The sequence below is a fragment of the Salvelinus sp. IW2-2015 genome, linkage group LG23 (assembly GCF_002910315.2).
Source record: "Salvelinus sp. IW2-2015 linkage group LG23, ASM291031v2, whole genome shotgun sequence".
NCBI classification, from domain to species: domain Eukaryota; kingdom Metazoa; phylum Chordata; class Actinopteri; order Salmoniformes; family Salmonidae; genus Salvelinus; species Salvelinus sp. IW2-2015.
In genome coordinates this window covers 32,608,448-32,628,477 of record NC_036863.1, presented here as the reverse complement: position 1 = coordinate 32,628,477, position 20,030 = coordinate 32,608,448, and the positions used below count along the sequence as shown (strand labels likewise).

Genomic DNA, 20,030 nt, shown 5'->3' with positions numbered 1-20,030 from the left:
ACCTCTTGCCAAACATATGAATCCAGTAATGTATTCTTAGATGTGAATGTATATATTGTGGAAGAATGAACTAGAATTAATTAGAATGAACTAGCTGCATGTAAGTTCTCATCTGTGCTCTATGGTGCACCATGGTGTAACTGAACTTTTGCGCCCCTGCTGTGCTCTCTGTGCAGGGGGAAACCCACCTCGGCCTGGAGGTTTCCCTGGTGCCAACAGCCCTGGGCCTGTAGCCGAACTGTACGGCCCTGGAGGCCAGGACTCCAATGTGGGCAACTACATCAGTGCTGCTAGCCCCCAGCCTGGCTCCGGCTTCGGCCACAGCATGGCAGTGAGTACAGTACACCTTCTCTGTTCACTGACCGTCCTGTTTGTCTAGCTAGCCCATTAGACTGCTGTCCTTATACATAGATGTGTTAGTGTTACAAGAAAGCAGAGCAGTAGGCAATGCACACCGCCCATCACTGCTCAACTCCCTCTCTACCTGTGACTGTTTTCACCACTAACTACACTCCAGGTGAATCACTTGTGCCAAATCAAACTTTTAAAAAGATCTAATGAGATTTGACTGAACCAATCAGATGGGGAGGATCACAGGGCTGGTGTGTTATCCTGTCAACAATAGACTTATGTAAATAAAACAATGCATAAAACAATTGAGGAAGAGAATGTTATGAGAGGGAGTGACCAAATTGCATAAGTTTAATGTAATTTTATCAGGCAAGTAAAACTCACATGATATCCCAACAAAAGCACCACATTGCAGAAAAAAAATATTTAATTGGCTTTTTGCAACTTGCCTTATTGGTTGTCAGGGGTGCCATGTCTGATTGGTTGAATATTTGTTGGTCTCAATTTAGGAAGAAAGAACATGTTTGTTATAGAATTTGCTATAGGACTGAAGTTCACTTACACACACACGCTATCAAACCATTTAATTTGCTCAACGTTAAATCTTATTACTGACCTGTCTCTTTGCGCCGCCAAAGTTTCTGAATTATTTCATGTTCATATCCCTCTCTGCCAGTCACCTGCCTCTTTAAACACTGTGAACTTGTTCAAACTGTCACCAGCTTGTTAGCGTCTCCTAGTTTACACGTGTCAGACAGAGAGTGGAAATGTCAGAAGTATACTGAACAAAAATATAAACGCAACATGCAACAATTTCTAAGATTTTACTGAGTTACATTTCATAGAAGGAAATCAGTCAATTTAAATGAATTCATTAGGCCCTAATTGAGGGATTTCACATGACTGGGCAGGGGCACAACCATGGGTAGGCCTGGGAGGGCATAGGCCCACCCACTGGGGAGCCAGGCCCAGCCAATCAGGATTAGATTTTCCCCACAAATGGGCTTTACAGACAGAAATACTCCTCAGCACCATGTGGAGGTCCTGGGCTGGCATGGTTATACGTGGTCTGCGGTTGTGAGGACGGTTGGACGTACTGCTAAATTCTCTAAAATTACTTTATGGTAGAGAAATTAACATTCAATTCTCTGGCAACAGCTCTGTTGTACATTCCTGCAGTCAGCATGCCAATTGCACGCTCCCGCAAAACTCGAGACATCTGTGGCATTGTGTTGTGTGACAGAACTGCACATTTTAGAGTGGCCTTTTATTGTCCCCAGCACAAGGTGCACCTGTGTAATGATCATGCTGTTTAATCAGCTTCTTGAAATGCCACACCTGTCAGGTGGATGGATTATCTTGGCAAAGGAGAAATGCTCACTAACAGAAATGTAAACATTTGTGGATTTATTTTAGCTAAATTAACTTTTTGTGCATATGGAACATTTCTGGGATCTTTTATTTCAGCTCATGAAACATGAGACCAATACTTGACATGATGCGTTTATATTTTTGTTCAGTGTTGTTTTGGGGGTTTTAGAATCAGATGAATTCTCTGGAAATGAGCTGCCTCTCAGAAAACGTCAGGACTCTGAGGACAGAGGAAACCAGTAATCATGAAAGCATACAGTAAGGAGCATAGGCCCATTGAACAAGAGTAATTGCAGAAAATTCTATAAGATTTAGATTGGATTACAGCGGTAGAAATGGGCAGGAGACCATGTTATCTCCTTGTCTTTTAAAATAGCATGCTTGTGCCCATTGTTTTCTGTTCTTTTGTTTTAACCTTTGCAGTTTGCATCCATAGTCTAGCTGACCCAGATACAGATGGACAGGCTTCTGAATTCATTTGGATCCTTATTTCACATGGGATCAAGCTGTTGTTCGGGAGATTTAAATATTTTCCCTGTCTGAACGCTAGTCAGAATAAGGCACCCATTTGTACATTTCTCAATAACAATATTATGTGAAGAGAGATATGATATTTTTGATGCAGCTATACTTCTTTACAAAATAAAATCCAGGTTTGGTTGTAGGTTTCCCACAAGGGCTGTCAAAATGTATTTTTAATTTCTACTTCAGTTGTACTAAATTCCATTCAAACTAATCCACTTTAAAATGACTCAATGAATCGAACAGAGTCCAATGAACCAGTGAATCGCCGCGGTAGCCTTCTCACCTCCAGTGCACATGCAGATTGTGTCTCTATCCACAACATTAAGAAGGGAAATGACTCAGAACTAAAATGCACCTTTTAATTATTTTCTGTGTTACATGCAGCCAAAGTAATCACATGGTGGAACTTGACATGTTACAACCTAACGGATGACTTCAGTCACTTTGACTTGCCACAAGATCTCCCAGTTTGGTGTCATAGCACTGACTTAAGAGACGTCAGACGATGATGTCAATGCCAGAACAGTTACTGTCTTATACCATGGCATTGTCGAATACTCATTTATTATTGGCTTGAATGGCATTCTAGAGCGTGCATTATTTCCCTATAACGCACAGTATATTTGCACGGTGGAATCGAATGGCTATCGTTCATTCTTACATGTTATGTTTGAGCTGCTTTTTAAAGCAAGAGTCGAATTGAAAACATTATTGGTATTGTTGAATTCGATTTTCATAATGGCAAGCTAGGACTGATGGTTTGGTTAGCAAGTCTGTTTGGTTACCACAGCAACTACTTTAGCTATCTAGTAAAATTGCTAGCTACTTCAGTGGATGTTGAACACATTTCTATCGACAGATGTGTTAAACTATAGCCATGGTATAAAATGGATAACCAACTCGGGGCTCTACGCGTTGGTCAGTTCCACGTCGTTCATTATTTTCGATAGATTTGATTATCCCTTACATAAACAATAATGGACTGGGCTCAAGCCCCCTTTGTCCCTTGGATTTGAATTGAACAAGATGACAAAGAAAACGAATGGCTATTAAACATTTTAGATCTTTTTAGCATGTTTCATTGAAGCGTTTCTATAAATCGATGCGTCCTTGGTTTGTTAGACACAATAGACAGATGAGAAGCTAGATAACCGGCTCAGTTTAAAATAAAATACAAATTGGCGTTTTGTTCTTTCTGCCCTCTAAGAATGCTGTGTCAGTGTCCCAGTTCACTTATAGGTTACAGATGATGTAATGCCAGGTGATTGGCATTATGCACAATAACATACAGTAGATCACGATGGAGAGAGCGTGCAGAACAGGCTGATCATCATAAGAGATTTTGTGTGACAATGCTAAGTAGCTTTTGCATGAATTAATGAATATTGTTCATGTTGGCATGAATGAGTATATATATGTATGTAAAAAGTGAAATCTTATGTCCCTCACAGGTCCTTAGGCCCTTGTGCAGTAGTTGACTAGGCTGGCAACTATGTGTTCAGGGATTGTTGTTTAAATCTTCTCTTCAAAACACATTGTGCTTCAATTTGCCTCTATTCGCACTCTTCTCAAACTTTCCTTCTGTTTTGTCTCTATTGTGCTAATGATTAATTCAATATGTCATCATTCAATCATCCCTGTAGCGTTTTACTCAATTCTAGCTCTCTTCCATCTGATCATTAGAATCAACTGAATCATTTAGAAGATGTGAACATTCCATCACCATGTATAATTGACCTCCAGTAGTTGTGGGGTTTTGAAGATCAATGAATAACAGTGTAAACACCCTCACTGAGTAAGAAAGAGCACACTGAAATCTGTAAAATGCTACAAGGGACAGGTTCTTCCCCCTAAGAGAATTAAAAACCGATGAGATTTATGATGATTATCTATTGCTCTAGTGATCAAAATGATGAACAGGAACAGAAAATACCCATTCATGCTAGCAGAACAAAATGGATACAATGTACTCACTCTTTTTTCCCCTGAAATGCATACTGACAAAGGTACTGACTGTACACTTTTAGGGCCCGTTGATTGCGACAGCTTTTACAAATGGATACCATTGAACAGGTGGTTGGTTGCCATCTCATTGGAGGTATTATATTCCATTTATATTGTTCAGCAGTCTTTACCCATCTGTTTCTTTAGATTTACCTCATTACTTTGTTACATCAACTGCAATTTCACCTTTCCTTTCTTCTGTAAAAATGCATACAGGAAACCTATATTTCACATCACCATCCTACAAACTTGTACAGATACAGAAACAAGCTTTTTTAATTAAGTCTAAAATGCTAAATGTGTGCGCAAATGGCAAATTAATAATATTGCATGCTTTTACAATACATAATGAAGCTTTTGTTGTGGAACTTGTCCTCCCTGATTTACTGTATATCTTTCACTAATCCTATAGGCCTACATCAATAGAATAACAATAATGATATTCTTGGTTAAATTGACTGTGTACTGTTGCTTTCTCTGGTTTGCATTCATGGCAAAAGATTGGTTTTATTCTCCTGTTGTTTAAAGTCAAGTCAATGTGTCAAGTAAAGCGTGCCCATGACATGTCAACGTCTGTGTAATGCCTATTGTCTCTGGTTGACGTTGTTGGTCAGGGACTCATCTGAAGATAATAGCCAATGTTCCAGTTATTAATATCATTGAACACAGCAGGGTGGCAGATAGCCTAGCAGTTAAGAGCGTTGGGTCAGTAACTGAAAGGATGCTGGTTCGAATCCCTGAGCCAACTAGGTGAAAAATCTGTTGATTTGCCCTTGAGCAATGCACTTAACTCAAGTTGCTCTGGATAAGAGCATCTGCTAAATGACGACAAGAATGTAAACACACAAAATTAACCTTTGTTAACTCTGATGGTGTTCAAAGTGTATGAGGCAAGAGAAAGCAACCGTATTAGATGCAGTTTATGTAAACTGGAATTCTGGGAGAATGAGTTCCTCCTCATAGCTGTGCTTGTGATCACTCCACTATAGTAGAATGCATTTGTAGTCTCCTGTGGTTGTGTGTAAATCTGTTTTTCATTGCTATTATACCTATGATGATGTTCCTCATTGTCTTACACACATTGTATAGTAGCAAACAATGTTATGTTGTAAGATTCTCGTATTGTTTTGTTAGTATGCTAGGTTATGGTGAAGCTTGTGGTCATGTTTTGTGCTATTTAAAATGTACATGTTCCTAATTGTTTCACTGTATCTGTGTTCCTCAGCAGAGTCTATCTGGTGGTCCAGGGAAGACAGGCCGAAGCTTCTAATTAGCTCTGAGTATAGGTGATGTCATCCAACTTCAAGCACTACAGCATCACCCAGGAGAAATAAGAGGAGGTGGAACCACAAAAAAAAAAAAAAATGTTAAAATCATCTCAGAAAAAAATTAACTGCTGTATCATAATCCAAACCCGTAACCTGACAACCTGGTTTGGTATGTTTCATGTTGATTTCATTCACTTTTTTCCTTTCTTTTATTAGTTCTTTGATTAGCTTCAGAGAGAGGCATTTTAGTTTCACCTTATTTGGGATTTTGTCTTCTAGTGTACTCATGTAAATGGTTTTGTCTTCTAGTGTACTCATGTAAATGGTTTTGTCTTCTAGTGTACTCATGTAAATGGTTTTGCTTCTCTCTTTGGGGGTCATAGTTGAATGTTCCCAAGTCATGCCTACACCTTTGGTACCAATCATTTAAACAAAACAGATCAGAGCTTCAGGTGTCTTTTTGCACAAAAAATAAATCCAAAGTGGAAAGGTTTGGGAAAAAAACATCCATTTAATTTCAAATTACATATTCGAGAGTGTAACTAACTAATGCATTTTAGTAGCTGTTTTTTATTTTTGTGATGTCTCATTGTTAACCATAATTACCTATTTTTTGGGCAATACAAAGAGGACTCCAATATTTTCATGGTCCTTTTTTATAAGTGTTGTTTTTGTTGTTTAGAAAAAAAATATGTATACTATAAACAATTTCATATAAATACATTGTGAATTCAAGATTTAAGAAAAAGAAATGTAACTGTAAATATTATTCCAATCATGCATAACCAACTTGATGAGAGGATAGCATATTTTTGTGATGGTGTGTCAAAGAAATGTCTAGCGTGTGAATAGAAAAAAAGTTCTAAACAAATACTATTATCCTTTACTGCTCGGAGACAGTGACTACCCCAGTGTCGGACAGAACACTGATGGCTTGCTCTGTAAATACTCAAGCTGAATAACTTTACAAGTGTCATACCAGCATATTTACAAAAGGTGAGTTCAGTGCACAGTTCAGTTCAGTTTTAAAGGAACAAAAAGATCATTGGTATCTTTTGTCTAACCAACTGTTATTTAGAAATCAATATTATTTCAAAAAGAGTGATCATTTCATCCAAAGCACACTGTATTTAGTGTTGAAGAATAGAACTCGAGCCTAAGCATTTTACAGTGCTCTGCGCATTCTGACACTTTTATACTCCGGAGAGAAAAACTCAACTTGTTTGTAGTTTGTTGTTGTTTGTTTCCTCCTGCTTGTTCCTGTTAAGTTTGGGACGCAGTATCTGGACTCTGTGGTAGAGTCAGTGTATAACGCTTGTTCTCTCCATCAGTTCTCTTTTCAAATGAATTAGGAAGGCAAATATTTTGATACCATACCTCAGTCCTGTGAGTTATACCTTGGAATTGTTGACAGGTTTAATTTATTTTAGTGGCAAATAGATTAAAACATTGAATGGAAAAAATAATAAATCATTGCACTGTGAGCAGTAAAGAAAGAACAGGCCATTTCCTATTTGCACATGTATATGTTGGCTATTTAAAATGGTTGTGTCTCTGGGGTGAAGTATGAAGGATTATTGGACGTTGCTCCTCTCTAGAATAGGCACACACAGGGGTGAATAAACAGATTGACAGATCGCAATTAACTGATTAATTACTACCAATGTTTTGTGGTCATGTCTTAGGATTTCATTGTATGGTGTAAGTCAACTTCTAATCTAAAATATTGAGATCCAGCCAGAAGACACTGAATAAATGATTCATCCTGTTAATCATAGCTTGGTGCGCAGATTTCTTATGCAGTATGTGTAGGGACAGGTTTTGCTCGAATATAGAGAGACATTTAATGACATGCTTTAAAGTGCAGTAAGAGTTGTAAACATGATGATGGAATGAGTGGTGTATATTCTGATGATGTACTTTTCCTGCTGCAAATGTATTTGATATTTCATTTCACCTGATGTTTCATTTCATTAGCTCTTTTGTTCAGAACAACCAGGTGAAGGAAAATACTGGATGCTTTTGAATGATGTGGAGATAAACAAGTAATAATTTAAATGAGAAAACAGAAGAGAACCGGTGTAATGTTCAAATGTAAAAGAAAAAAAGAAATACAGAAAAAAAGAAAAAAAAGATGCTTCTTCACTGATTTCAATTTTGAGTCAGGGGGTTTTATTGATATTGTGGTTACTATTAATAATTGTAATATTATATTAAAATGTACTGTGCATCCATCGATTTCTCTCTTTCCATTCCCTGTCACCACATACAATATTTTGTTGATCATCCATGCATATCAAGTGTGTACAAAAAAAATCACAATTAACTTGTAACAGAGTGCTGTCTTTGATACCAGTGTAGTGGTCTATGCGCTTCTTTGTTGTTCTCCCTTTCTCTGGCTTTTTCCTCTGCCTCCTTTCTCTGTCACATTATACCCCACCCACCACCCGCCTCTCTCTTACTCTCCTCTATCTCCTTGTAATTAGTTGTAGATGTAATGTGATAATACTTATAGTTATTAGTGGATTTAGGACCAGTAAGGATAGAACTTGCTCTTATTATCAAAGGTTTGACATACATTTGCAGACAGTTATTTTAATAGCAGTTCCATGCCATTTGTTTCATGTCTTTTTCCTTTTCTGTTGTGTTTTACCGATCTCACATGGTTTCAACTAACCAAAGCTCTCACAGAAGAACTATAGAGAAACAAATTGCTGTAAGCTGAAATTTTAAACAAGGCATTATTTGGATATTCTCCACCCTTGAATGTTTTAAAAGGGGTGTGCCATACTACCTTAAATACTAACGCTAGATATGCAAAACATTTTTTTATATTACTTTCTAAGGGACACAAGCTATAATTATGAAAAATATTTTATGTGCGGAAAAAAATCATATATTTTTTTGAAAGTTAACATATTAATGATGATGATGATAACAATAATAATACCACTACTAAACTGTAATATCTTTTAATCTTTGTACACTTTGAAAATATCCCAGATGCCTATAAGGCTCTGCTATTTTTAGATACCACTCTGTTTTTTAAATGTCTCTGCCTTTTCTTTCACTCCAAAAACATAAATTTTGTGATTACTTTTTTTAGTCCCTGGAAATCAGCGCTTTATTCTAATCAAAGTCAGGCTTGTATATGTTGTCTGTTAATGTTGCTCTCACAGATCTAGACAGCTATGCTTACTACTTCACAACGGTTGCAAAGAATTTGAGGTAATCTACCTTCTAGAGGGGTCATTTGATGCCATTACATACTTGGAGCAAAGATTACACAGAATGAATCGTCCTAATGATTGTTTCTTAACTAGTGGAGGTGGGCAACACGGCATAAACTGAAGTTACCCCTGCAGATGATCTTCATTTAGTTCACCTGTTGTTGAATGTCTTCATACAGTAGGTCAGGTGGTTAGTAAAACTGTAATGTGTATAGCAAGGGGGAGGACAATGTCAAGTTTAATGATGATCATTTACAGGTGGGAAGTGCATCTAAGCTTAGATATTCATGTATTTTCTCACTTATAATAATAAGCAGCACTTCCAGATATATATTTTGGCCTTGGAGCCTTTTGTCAAGGATTTAGTTTATTGGAGGACAGAGAAAGTCAAATATTGTAGGTGAATTCAATAAGACTATTATAGGAGTTGATAATAAAGTAAATGTTGGATTAATTCATAGATTCACTGTCCATAACATGTTCACAAAGAAATGTAATGTGTGTGGCAGGATGAAAATCAACAGTCCAGGTCCTACATACAGATCTGTAGCAGTTTTTTAAATATATATTTTTATATTTAACTAGGCAAGTCAGTTAAGAACAAATTCTTATTCACAATGACAGCCTACACCGGCCAAACCCAGACAACGCTGGGCCAATTATGCGCCGCCCTATGGGACTCCAAATCACAGCTGGTTGTGATACAGCCTGGAATTGAACCAGGGTGTCTGTGACACCTCAAGCACTGAGATACAGTGCCTTAGACTGCTGCGCCACTCGGGAGCAGGTTTATTTAATAGATATTCTATACAGTACTCATGATAACATTGCAATGCCTTGAGGTACTTATTCTATAGTTATCTCCTCTGATTAAAGTAAAGGCTGGTTATCCCATTAAAAAGCTCATTCCCTTTTGATCTGTGTTCAAATATTATTTTGATTTGATCCCGTAGCTTGGACTTTAAGGTAGCATGGCTCTGTTGCTGTCATTTTATTTTTCTTTGACAGCAGTTTACAGCTGATGAATGTTACACATCTTAGTTGAATAGAAATTCCATTGAAGAAAAAAAAACATGTTGGTTTAAGGAAAAAAAATCGGAAAGGACAAAAATGACCTGGAAGGTGTTGATAATTGGAGTACTACCGTATCCATTTAAACTTGAATTTTGAGGCAAGTGCTAGGCAATGGCCAATCATTTCATCCCATCATCCATGAATCACCCGTGTTCATTAGTCTGTGTACATACAGTACGTACATGTTCTGTTATGTGTACACGTGTCTGACCTGTATATCCTTCATGTGAACATGTGTGACTAGATGAGAATAGTGAGCCTTCTGTATTCTAGACACAGCAAAACCCTGTCTCACATGGGTCTGTATAACATAGTAGCCAACACTGTTTTCATCACTCGCTGTCAAAACAGTCAACGTTATGGTAAGCTAGTGTGCTCTTTTGGCATTGCATTGTCTTCAAAATTTTAACTGGACCTTGTTCAGTGGTCTGGCATAGGTAATACATTAAGGATGACTGTAGCAACGAGTGAGCCATCCTCTAGTTTCTTTTGGATAGTCTTAACGTGTGTGGATCAGAGTGCACGGCTGCTACTCCAATCTGTAGTAACGTATGAGGAAAAGTGGGCAGTCTATGACTGCACAGCATAATGAGGCTATTGTCCTTCCACTTAATATCCACTGTTTTCCAGAGTGGAGGAGCGGCCTTCCACTGAGCTCTCCTCACTGATTTGCTGTCTGCTCCTGATTTGCCTTTCCTAACACTTGCCCATTTTTTAACGTTAACAGACTTTTTACGGCGAGAGACTGACAGAACTGACTGACGTCTGAAAGCATCTTTCAGGTCTTCTTGTATGGCTTGCTCAAGCCCTGTTGTAAAATAAACTCAAATGGATGGGGGTCTCTCACATCTCAGATGTGGAAAGTATAATTTTATATTTGTATTTTCAAATAATAATAATGATGAAAAAAAATTTGTGAAAGGTTTCCATCCTCTACTGTGGTCCAGAAATCGATGTGTCTGTCTGGAAAATAAAATTAAATAAAATGAACTGTTTTATTCCTTGTTTCTTTGCTTAACTGTTGTAATAAGATTGTATTATTCATCCTATAAAATGTTGATGGTCTCAATATTGTCAGTAAATGCAACATTTAAGGTATTATGAGCACCAAATGGTACAATCATATACAACACCTTCAGAAAGTATTCAGACCCCTTGACTTTTTCCACATATTGTTGTGTTACAGACAGAATTTAAAATGGATTCAATTTAGATTTGTTTACACGGGCCTACACACAATACCACATAATGTCAAAGTGGAATTATGTTTTTTTATATATATAATTTTACAAATGTATTAAAAATGAAAAGCTGAAATGTCTTCAGTCAATAAGTATTCAACCCCTTTCTTATGACAAACCTAAAAATATTTTGCTTAACAAGTCACATAATAAGTTGCACTCTGTGTGCAATAATAGTCTTTCAAAAATCATGTTAAACACTATCTCATCCCTCTACCCCACTCATACAATTATCTGTAAGGTCCCTCAGTCGAGCAGTGAATTTCAAACAGATTCAACCACAAAGACCAGGGAGGTTTTCCAATACCCTGCAAAGAAGGGCACCTATTGGTAGATAATAAAAATAAAAAAGCAGACATTAAACATCCCTTTGATCATGGTGAAGTCATTAATTACTTGGATGGTATATCAATACACCCAGTCACTACAAAGATGCAGGCGTCCTTCCTAAATCAGTTTCCGGAAAGGAAGTGGAGACGAGTCACTCAATAGCCATCCCACACACACACACTGTAATGAAGGTAAACTTTTTAATAAGGGATTTCGGTAGATAAAGTAATACTGCAAAAAATGTGGCAAAGCAATTCACTTTTGTCCTGAATACTAAGTGTTATTTTGGGGGTGAATCCAATACAACACATTACTGAGTACCACTCTCCATATTTTCAAGCATAGTGGTGGCTACATCATGTTATGTGTATGCTTGTAATCGTTAAGGACTGGGGAGTTTTCAGGATAAAAAGAAAACTGAATGCACCGGCAAAATCCAAGAGGACCTTCTTCAATCTACTTGAAAATCTATATCAAGACCTGAAAATGGTTGTCTCGCAATGACCAACAAGAAATTTGACAGAGCTTAAGAAATTTTGAAAAGAATAACGGGTAAATGTTGCACAATCCAGGTTCAGAAAGCTCTTAGAGACTTACCCAGAAAATCTCACAGCTGTAATCGCTGCCAAAGGTGCTTCTACAAAGTATTGACTCAAGGGTGTGAATACTTATGTAAATTAGATATTTCTGTATTTCATTTTTCATACATTTGCAAAAATTTCTAAAAGCATGTTTTCACTTTGTCATTATCCCTTTTGAATTGAGGCAGTAACACAACAACATGTGGAATATGTCAATGGGTATGAATACTTCTGAAGGCACTGTATATACATTTTGCCTAGCTTTGTACAAAATCAGACAAAACTATTTTATCCACACTATTTTGCTACTATTTTAGAAACAAACAAAAAAGAACCCCCAAAAAAACAATACAATACTTATGTCCATGGATATCAATCAATGGATATCAACTTCTTTCTCCCACGTTATTAAAGCTGACCTGTGGTCTCTTGAACTCTGATTCCCTTAAACTCACAGTATCAAGTCCCTCTAGTTGCGATCTCCAGGTAAGACGGACTGGACTGGACACTTAACCCATGTACCTAATTCTGCAGGCATGGTAGCTTCTCTCTCTGTGATGGTGTTTAGTTGTATTAATCATACTAACCACATTTTATTACAGGTGCCCCCAGGTTCACTGTCTGCTTATTAAAATATTCAAAGGTGTTTAATTTCATTTTTTGCACAGGCCAAGGGGAAAACATTTGTCTTAGCCAGTAATTATATCACCCCACCACACCTAACACAGAGATCTCTCCTGAAGATCAAGCCATGGCTCTTAATAGAAGCTTTACTCGAGGTGAGGTGAAAACAGCCCATTTGGTGAAAGCGCAACGATGATGGATAGTGTGCTGTGGAGCTTATTCAGCGTATATTTCATATCTTGCATATTGCAGCTTTATTGTTTTCAAAGGCACCTCGCTCATGAGGTTGGATAGTTTGGTGCTTAGTTAATTTTGTGCAATGCAAAATCACTTCTATTTGTCTCACTATGACTCTCAATATGTTTATGAACCATGTTCAACTTGGAGTTCAGCCAGAGATGCAGTGAAATGGAAAGCATGTTTCTTTGACTACAGTACAATAAAATGATGAGTAAAGAAAATAGATTCAGTACATTCCCGGATGCTTAAAGAGACTGACAGTTATTTTGTAGCCTCGCAGGGGAGACGAGTCACTCAGTAGCCATCCCACACACACACTGTAATGAAGGTAAACTTTTTAATACGATTGTCAAAACGTAATCAGTTTTGTTTTACCTGAGATGGAGAATTGCAAACGTGTGCCATCAGCAGAACTGCTTCCTTTTGTTCTCCTTCCATTTGAAACTGTGTCTCATCTTAATGTTTCAAATTGCTCCAGAGGATTAGAGAAATCAGGGTTATTATGAATGTGATGAAGTCAGTACTGCCTCTTTCCCTCCCTCCTCATTCCCTTACTGATGCAGACTCTTTTTAGTGGTCCTACATTGCATAACTACTATGGAAAGGACATTGCCCTCGCTGGACAATGGTAAGACTCCACTAGCCAGTCCATAGAGAAATGTCCATAACACTGACCAGCCTTATCTCAACAGTTTATATTTATATAATGACCTGCTATAGTTCACCTACACACAGGTACTCTGTTGCTATTAGTCTGACAATTAATTTGACTGTGAAGGAAAGACATTTTGGAACAGGGAAGTGAAGAACAAGCTAATCACTGCAGGAAAACTGCACTGCACGGCAAGCAGTACCGGAGCGCCAAGTCTAGGTCCAAGAGGCTCCTAAATATCTTCTACCCCCAAGCCATAAGACTCCTGAACAGCTAATCAAAAGGCTATCCAGACTATTTGCATTGCCCCCCCCCCCCGGAACACTGCTGCTACTCTGTTATTATCTATGCATAGTCACTTTAATAACTCTACTGACATGTACATATTACCTCAATGCCGGTGCCCCTGCACATTGACTCTGTACCGGTACCCCCTGTAAATAGCCTCGCTATTGTTATTTACTGCTGCTCTTTAATAATTTGTTATTCTTATCTCTACATTGTTGGTTAAGGGCTTGTAAGTAAGCATTTCATTGTAAGGTCTACACTTGTTACAAATAAAATATGATTTGGTTTGATTCTTAAAAATTGTTTTGTCAGGTAGCCCATTATGGAAAGGGGTTTGTATTGAGAAAAGCAATTTCTGTCTATTTCAAGTTAAATACATCTTGATCAAGAGAGAATAATTCTGCTTGATATGAAATACCAGAATCAATTTGCTGTGTTTGTCATTTAGTAGTCTTGTGAAACCAGTCGTTGTAGTTCCTGTTACAAAACCAATAACTAGCCTACTGATTTAACTGCACTCGTTATGTTTAGGGGTCTTAGGCCTAGCTACATGATGTGTAACCTGATTTGATGTGTGCATAAATGTGAGAAGTAAGAGTATGCGACCAGGCGTTGAATGCATGCACCCGAGAGACAGCAACCTTACCTTAGGTCCAGGGCTAGCTCAGTCATATCTCACATGGTCAGCCAGTCCAAGCAGATTAGTATTCGTTCAAAGTGGTGACCCAAAATAAGTAAATGGCTAAACTAAACTAACACAAAACAACACTGGCAGGCCACAATGCCTCTGGTCACAGAATGACAATCATCCTGATTGTTCACACCAGTTGACTTATCCATGCTTCCATGCATAGCACAGCCCTTGACCCGGTTGGTGCTGCCACCTGGGGATGGAGTGTGGAACTGTATCCTGGTACTGTGTTGCCTAACTGTGTGCTACTGCTAACACTAAACTACCCCCATATCATAACACCTCCCCCAACAAGAAACCTCACAGTCGCCAATATCTATTTTCCAGAAATATCTAACATTTCATACTTTTACATTTTCCATAAAACTCCCGTAAGTGAAGAGACCCATATCTACAGTATAAACACCAGAGCTGCAGCTATGAAACCTGCCTACCAATACCCTAAACTCTGAGATAAAGCCATTCTAGAAAACCAGAAGCCAGACAAAACAAATCCATCAAATTCATTACTAGGCACTCAGACAATTTGCTCCTACCAAAAGTCTCTGAAAAGATTGAACCCAGGAGCAACCTTTGACCCCTCTGCTTCTAAACTGGGAGCCCAACTCCATTCACTCGGCCCATGGTTACAAGCACCAAACTCCATCTGGTATGAAGGCAATGATGAGAGACTTGGAGCAACCACCACCAGGGACAAGTGAACATCGACCACAACTTCAGCCAACTCACTAGGAACACGATCCCTGTTCCCAAACGCCTCTTTTCTCCAGCCCTGAGCACCCACTGGAAGGGAACCGCTAGCCATATACTCCTCATTTTCCTCCACCTTAACTGTCGTCCGCTCCCCAACAACAGGAAGTGACAAAACCGGTGGATCTGTCTTTTCCACCAAACTCACTTCTTCAGGCTCCTGATTCTCATCACAAAACACAGCCGTGTCACCCCGCAAATGCCAGATCGGAGCTCCCAGCGAATCCTCACTAACCTCACAACATGACTGGGAAGAATTTACTCCCTCCCATTGCTCAGTTAAATCAACACCTGACAGACAAACATCCTCTTGGTCAGCCTGCGGAGGAACCACAACCACTCCTCCTTTGGAAAATAATGTGTCACCTAAATTGACCTCATCCTTAATCTGCAGAGGGTAGGCATACACTTCACATACTCTACATGAACAAAAGTTTGTGGACACCTACCCGTCGAACACCTCATTCCAAAGTCATGGGCATTAATATGGAGTTGGTCCCCCCTTTACTGCTATAACAGCCTCCACTCTTCTGGGAAGGCTTTCGACTAAATGTTGGAACATTGCTGCAGGGACTTGCGTCCATTCAGCTACAAGAGCATTTGTGAGGTTGGGTACTGATGTTGGGCGATTAGGCCTGGCTCGCAGTCGGCGTTCCAATTAATCCCAAAGGTGTTTGATGGGGTTGAGGTCAGGGCTCTGTGCAGGTCAGTCAAGTTCTTCTACACCGATTTTGACAAACCATTTCTGTATGGACCTCGCTTTGTGCACGGGTGCATTGTCATGCTGAAACAGGAAAGGGTCTTCCCCAAACTGTTGCCACAAAGTTGGAAGTACAGAATCGTCTAGAATGTCATTGTATGCTGTAGTGTTAAGATTACCCTTCACTGGAGTTAAGGGGCCTAGCCCGGACCATGAAAAACAGCCCCAGACCATTATTCCTCCTTCACCAAACTTTACAGAGGGCAAAATGCATTGGGGCAGGTAGCGTTCGCCTGGCATCCGCCAAAATAAGATTAATCCGTCGGACTGCCAGATGGCGAAGCGTGATTCATCACTCCAGAGAACACGTTTCCACTGCTCCATAGTCCAATGGCGGCAAGCTTTACACCACTCCAGCCGATGCTTGGCATTGCGCATTGGTAATCTTAGGCTTGTGTGCGGCTGCTCGGCCATAGAAACCCATTTCAMGAAACTCCCGATGAACAGTTCTTGTTTGGAACTCAGTAGTGAGGGTTGCAACTTTTAACACTTCAGCACTCAGCGGTCCCGTTCTGTGAGCTTGTGTGGCCTACCACTTCGCGGCTGAGCTGCTCCTAGACGTTTCTATTTCACAATAACAGCACTTACAGACTTGTTGGAAAGTCACTGAGCTCTTCAGTACGGGCCATTTTACTGCCAATGTTTGTCTATGGAGACTGCATGGCTGTGTGCTCGATTTCATACACCAGCGACGGGTGTGGCTGAAATAGCCAAATCCACTCATTTGAAGGGGTGTCCGCATACTTTTGTATATTTTGTGTATCTTTGCCCAGAAGTTTTCAGCAATAGACACACAAGAATCACCTTCATCATTAGGGAGAACCATTTCCTGGGAACCACTATCTAGTCTGGCATGAATGTTTCCTCCAAGTCCCCACACAAATCATCCTCCTCCCTATCTGGTTTGCTACCAGGGCCAGGTTTTCCAAAAGCATCTTAAGGCTAAGTTCATCGTTTGAACCTTCGTAGGAGCATTGTTAAATCTCTGAACTGTTTCCCAAAACCATCATTATTAACGTTACACTTAAAAACGCTTGTGATCTCCCGCATGACTTTATACACAGAAGGTCACCGCTAAATATACAGTCGTGGCCAAAAGTTTTGAGAATGACACAAATATTAATTTTCACAAAGTCTGTTGCCTCAGTTTGTATGATGTCAATTTGCATATACTCCAGAATGTTATGAAGAGGGATCAGATGAACTGCAATTAATTGCAAAGTCCCTCTCTGCCATGCAAATTTAGTGAATCCCCAAAAAACATTTCCACTGCATTTCAGCCCTGCCACAAAAGGACCAGCTGACATCATGTCAGTTATTCTCTCGTTAACACAGGTGTGAGTGTTGACAAGGACAAGGCTGGAGATCACTCTGTCATGCTGATTGAGTTTTAATAACAGTCTGGAAGCTTCAAAAGGAGGGTGGTGCTTGGAATCATTGTTCTTCCTCTGTCAACCATGGTTAACTGCAAGGAAACACGTGCCGTCATCATTGCTTTGCACAAAAAGGGCTTCACAGGCAAGGATATTGCTGCCAGTAAGATTGCACCTAAAATCAACCATTTATCGGATCATCAAGAACTTCAAGGAGAGCGGTTCAGTTGTTGTGAAGAAGGCTTCAGGGCGCCCAAGAAAGTCTAGCAAGCACCAGGACGTCTCCTAAAGTTGATTCAGCTTCGGAATCGGGGCACCACCAGTACAGAGCTTGATAAGGAATGGCAGCAGGCAGGTGTGAGTGCATCTGCACGCACAGTGAGGCGAAGACTTTTGGAGGATGGCCTGGTGTCAAGAAGGGCAGCAAAGAAGCCACTTCTCTCCAGGAAAAACATCAGGGACAGACTGATATTCTGCAAAAGGTACAGGGATTGGACTGCTGAGGACTGGGGTAAAGTCATTTTCTCTGATGAATCCCCTTTCCGATTGTTTGGTGCATCCGGGAAAAAAAGCTTGTCCGGAGAAGACTAGGAGAGCGCTACCATCAGTCCTGTGTCATGCCAACAGTAAAGCATCCTGAGACCATTCATGTGTGTGGTTGCTTCTCAGCCAAGGGAGTGGGCTCACTCACAATTTTGCCTAAGAACACATCCATGAATAAAGAATGGTACCAACACATCCTCCGAGAGCAACTTCTCCCAACCATCCAGGAACAGTTTGGTGACGAACAATGCCTTTTCCAACATGATGGAGCACCTTGCCATAAGGCAAAAGTGATAACTAAGTGGCTCGGGCAACAAAACATCGATATTTTGGGTCCATGGGCAGGAAACTCCCCAGACCTTAATCCCATTGAGAACTTGTGGTCAATCCTCAAGAGGCGTGTGGACAAACAAAAACCCACAAATTCTGACAAACTCCAAGCATTGATTATGCAAGAATGGGCTGCCATCAGTCAGGATGTGACCCAGAAGTTAATTGACAGCAGGCCAGGGCGGATTGCAGAGGTCTTGAAAAAGAAGGGTCAACACTGCAAATATTGACTCTTTGCATCAACTTCATCTAATTGTCAATAAAAGCATTTGACACCTATGAAATGCTTGTAATTATACTTCAGTATTCCATAGTAACATCTGACAAAAATATCTAAAGACACTGAAGCAGCAAACTTTGTGGAAATTAATATTTGTGTCTTTCTAAAAACCTTTGGGCACGACTGTAGAATCACGTGGTTTATCCGTTTCTCTGTGACTGCCAATAACTTCAAAACACGATATGTACCCAAACATGTGCTCAATGAAATCAGTGATTTAGTGCATTTTTGGACACACCTGCCATTTCACTAGGGTTACACAAACCTGATCACCTGGGGAAACAACTCATCACTTGATCATTGTTGGGAACTGCTGTAGTGACAAGACTGTCTGACTGACTGGAAACAAACTTTCTCCCCTCAGCCCTTCACTCAGCTGCTGTTTCAAGAGTGCTATCTCCTGTTCTAGCCTTGCCATTTCCAACAAGTCTTCTTCCTCCTGAATGCTATCCACCAGAACCGGCGGCAAGAACTCACTCCACTTCTCCCATAACAGCACTGCAACATATATCTTGTTCGACTCCTCTGCTATTTTAACCTCCAGCATTTCTGCCACCTGAAATAACTGACCCTTTGCTAGCTTGAGAAAACTCCCACTATCCTCTACTTTGGCACAAAACTCTGATGTCTCAAACACCCCCATAGTCAAAACTAGTATGCCAAACAGAACCTATAAATTTCCTGACAAAAGTCAGTTAGCCACTAGATCATCGCTAACCAAACAATACATCCATGCACTCCACGCCCCAGAGATAACCAGAGACAACCTGGAAAAAAACAGCACGCCATGCACAAAAGACACAACCATAGCAACAGTTAGCTACTAGCCTAGCGCAAACACAAACGCATTCACGAAAACTACAAACCATAGCAACAGTCAGCCATGTAAACATGAACCTCTGTGGCAGAGCTGAAGCTCATCTGAGGTTGTGCATAGGATGCTGTTTAGCCATAATCGGGATATTTTCGACTAACCTTTACTTGGCAGTATGTAGGAATGGTGCCGGAGGGGATGGCTGCCGTTTTACAGGCTCCTAACCAACTGTGCTATTTTGTTCGTTTTTTGTGTTGTTTGTAACTTATTTTTTTATGTATTTTGCTACTACCGTCTCTTATGACTGAAAATAACTTCTGGACATCAGAACAGTGATTACTCACCTCAAACTGGACAAAGATGTTTTATTTAACGAGTCCGACGTGAAGGATGTACTGCTCTCTCGGGAACAGGCCAAAATCGCCATCATTTGAGAGAAGAAAAGACGGAGAAAAAAGGGTCGGAGGTCGGGCTGCCTTCTGAGAATTCGTAGGCGAGTGAGGAAACCTCCTGTACCATCCGTTCTATTGGCCAACGTGCAATCATTGGAAAACAAAATGGATGATGTAAGATCAAGACTATCCTACCAATGGGACATTAAAAACTGTAATATCTTTTGCTTCACCGTTTCGTGACTAAATGACAACACGGATAATATAGAGCCCGGCGGGATTTTCCATGCATCGGCAGGACAGAGAAGCTGCATCTGG

General features: G+C 39.8%; 1 protein-coding gene across 1 annotated transcript in view; it reads left to right on the top strand.

The window, feature by feature from the left end:
* The window catches only part of LOC111950940 (RNA-binding protein Musashi homolog 2-like), a 110,952-nt gene extending 100,131 nt beyond the window's left edge, over nucleotides 1-10,821 (top strand). The window contains exons 6-7 of the mRNA XM_070434525.1: nucleotides 177-331; nucleotides 5,477-10,821. Of these exons, the coding sequence (XP_070290626.1) occupies nucleotides 177-331; nucleotides 5,477-5,521 (200 nt within the window). The 3' untranslated portion in view covers nucleotides 5,522-10,821. The remainder of the gene's footprint in view (nucleotides 1-176; nucleotides 332-5,476) is intronic.
* The last annotated feature ends 9,209 nt before the right edge of the window (nucleotides 10,822-20,030 follow it).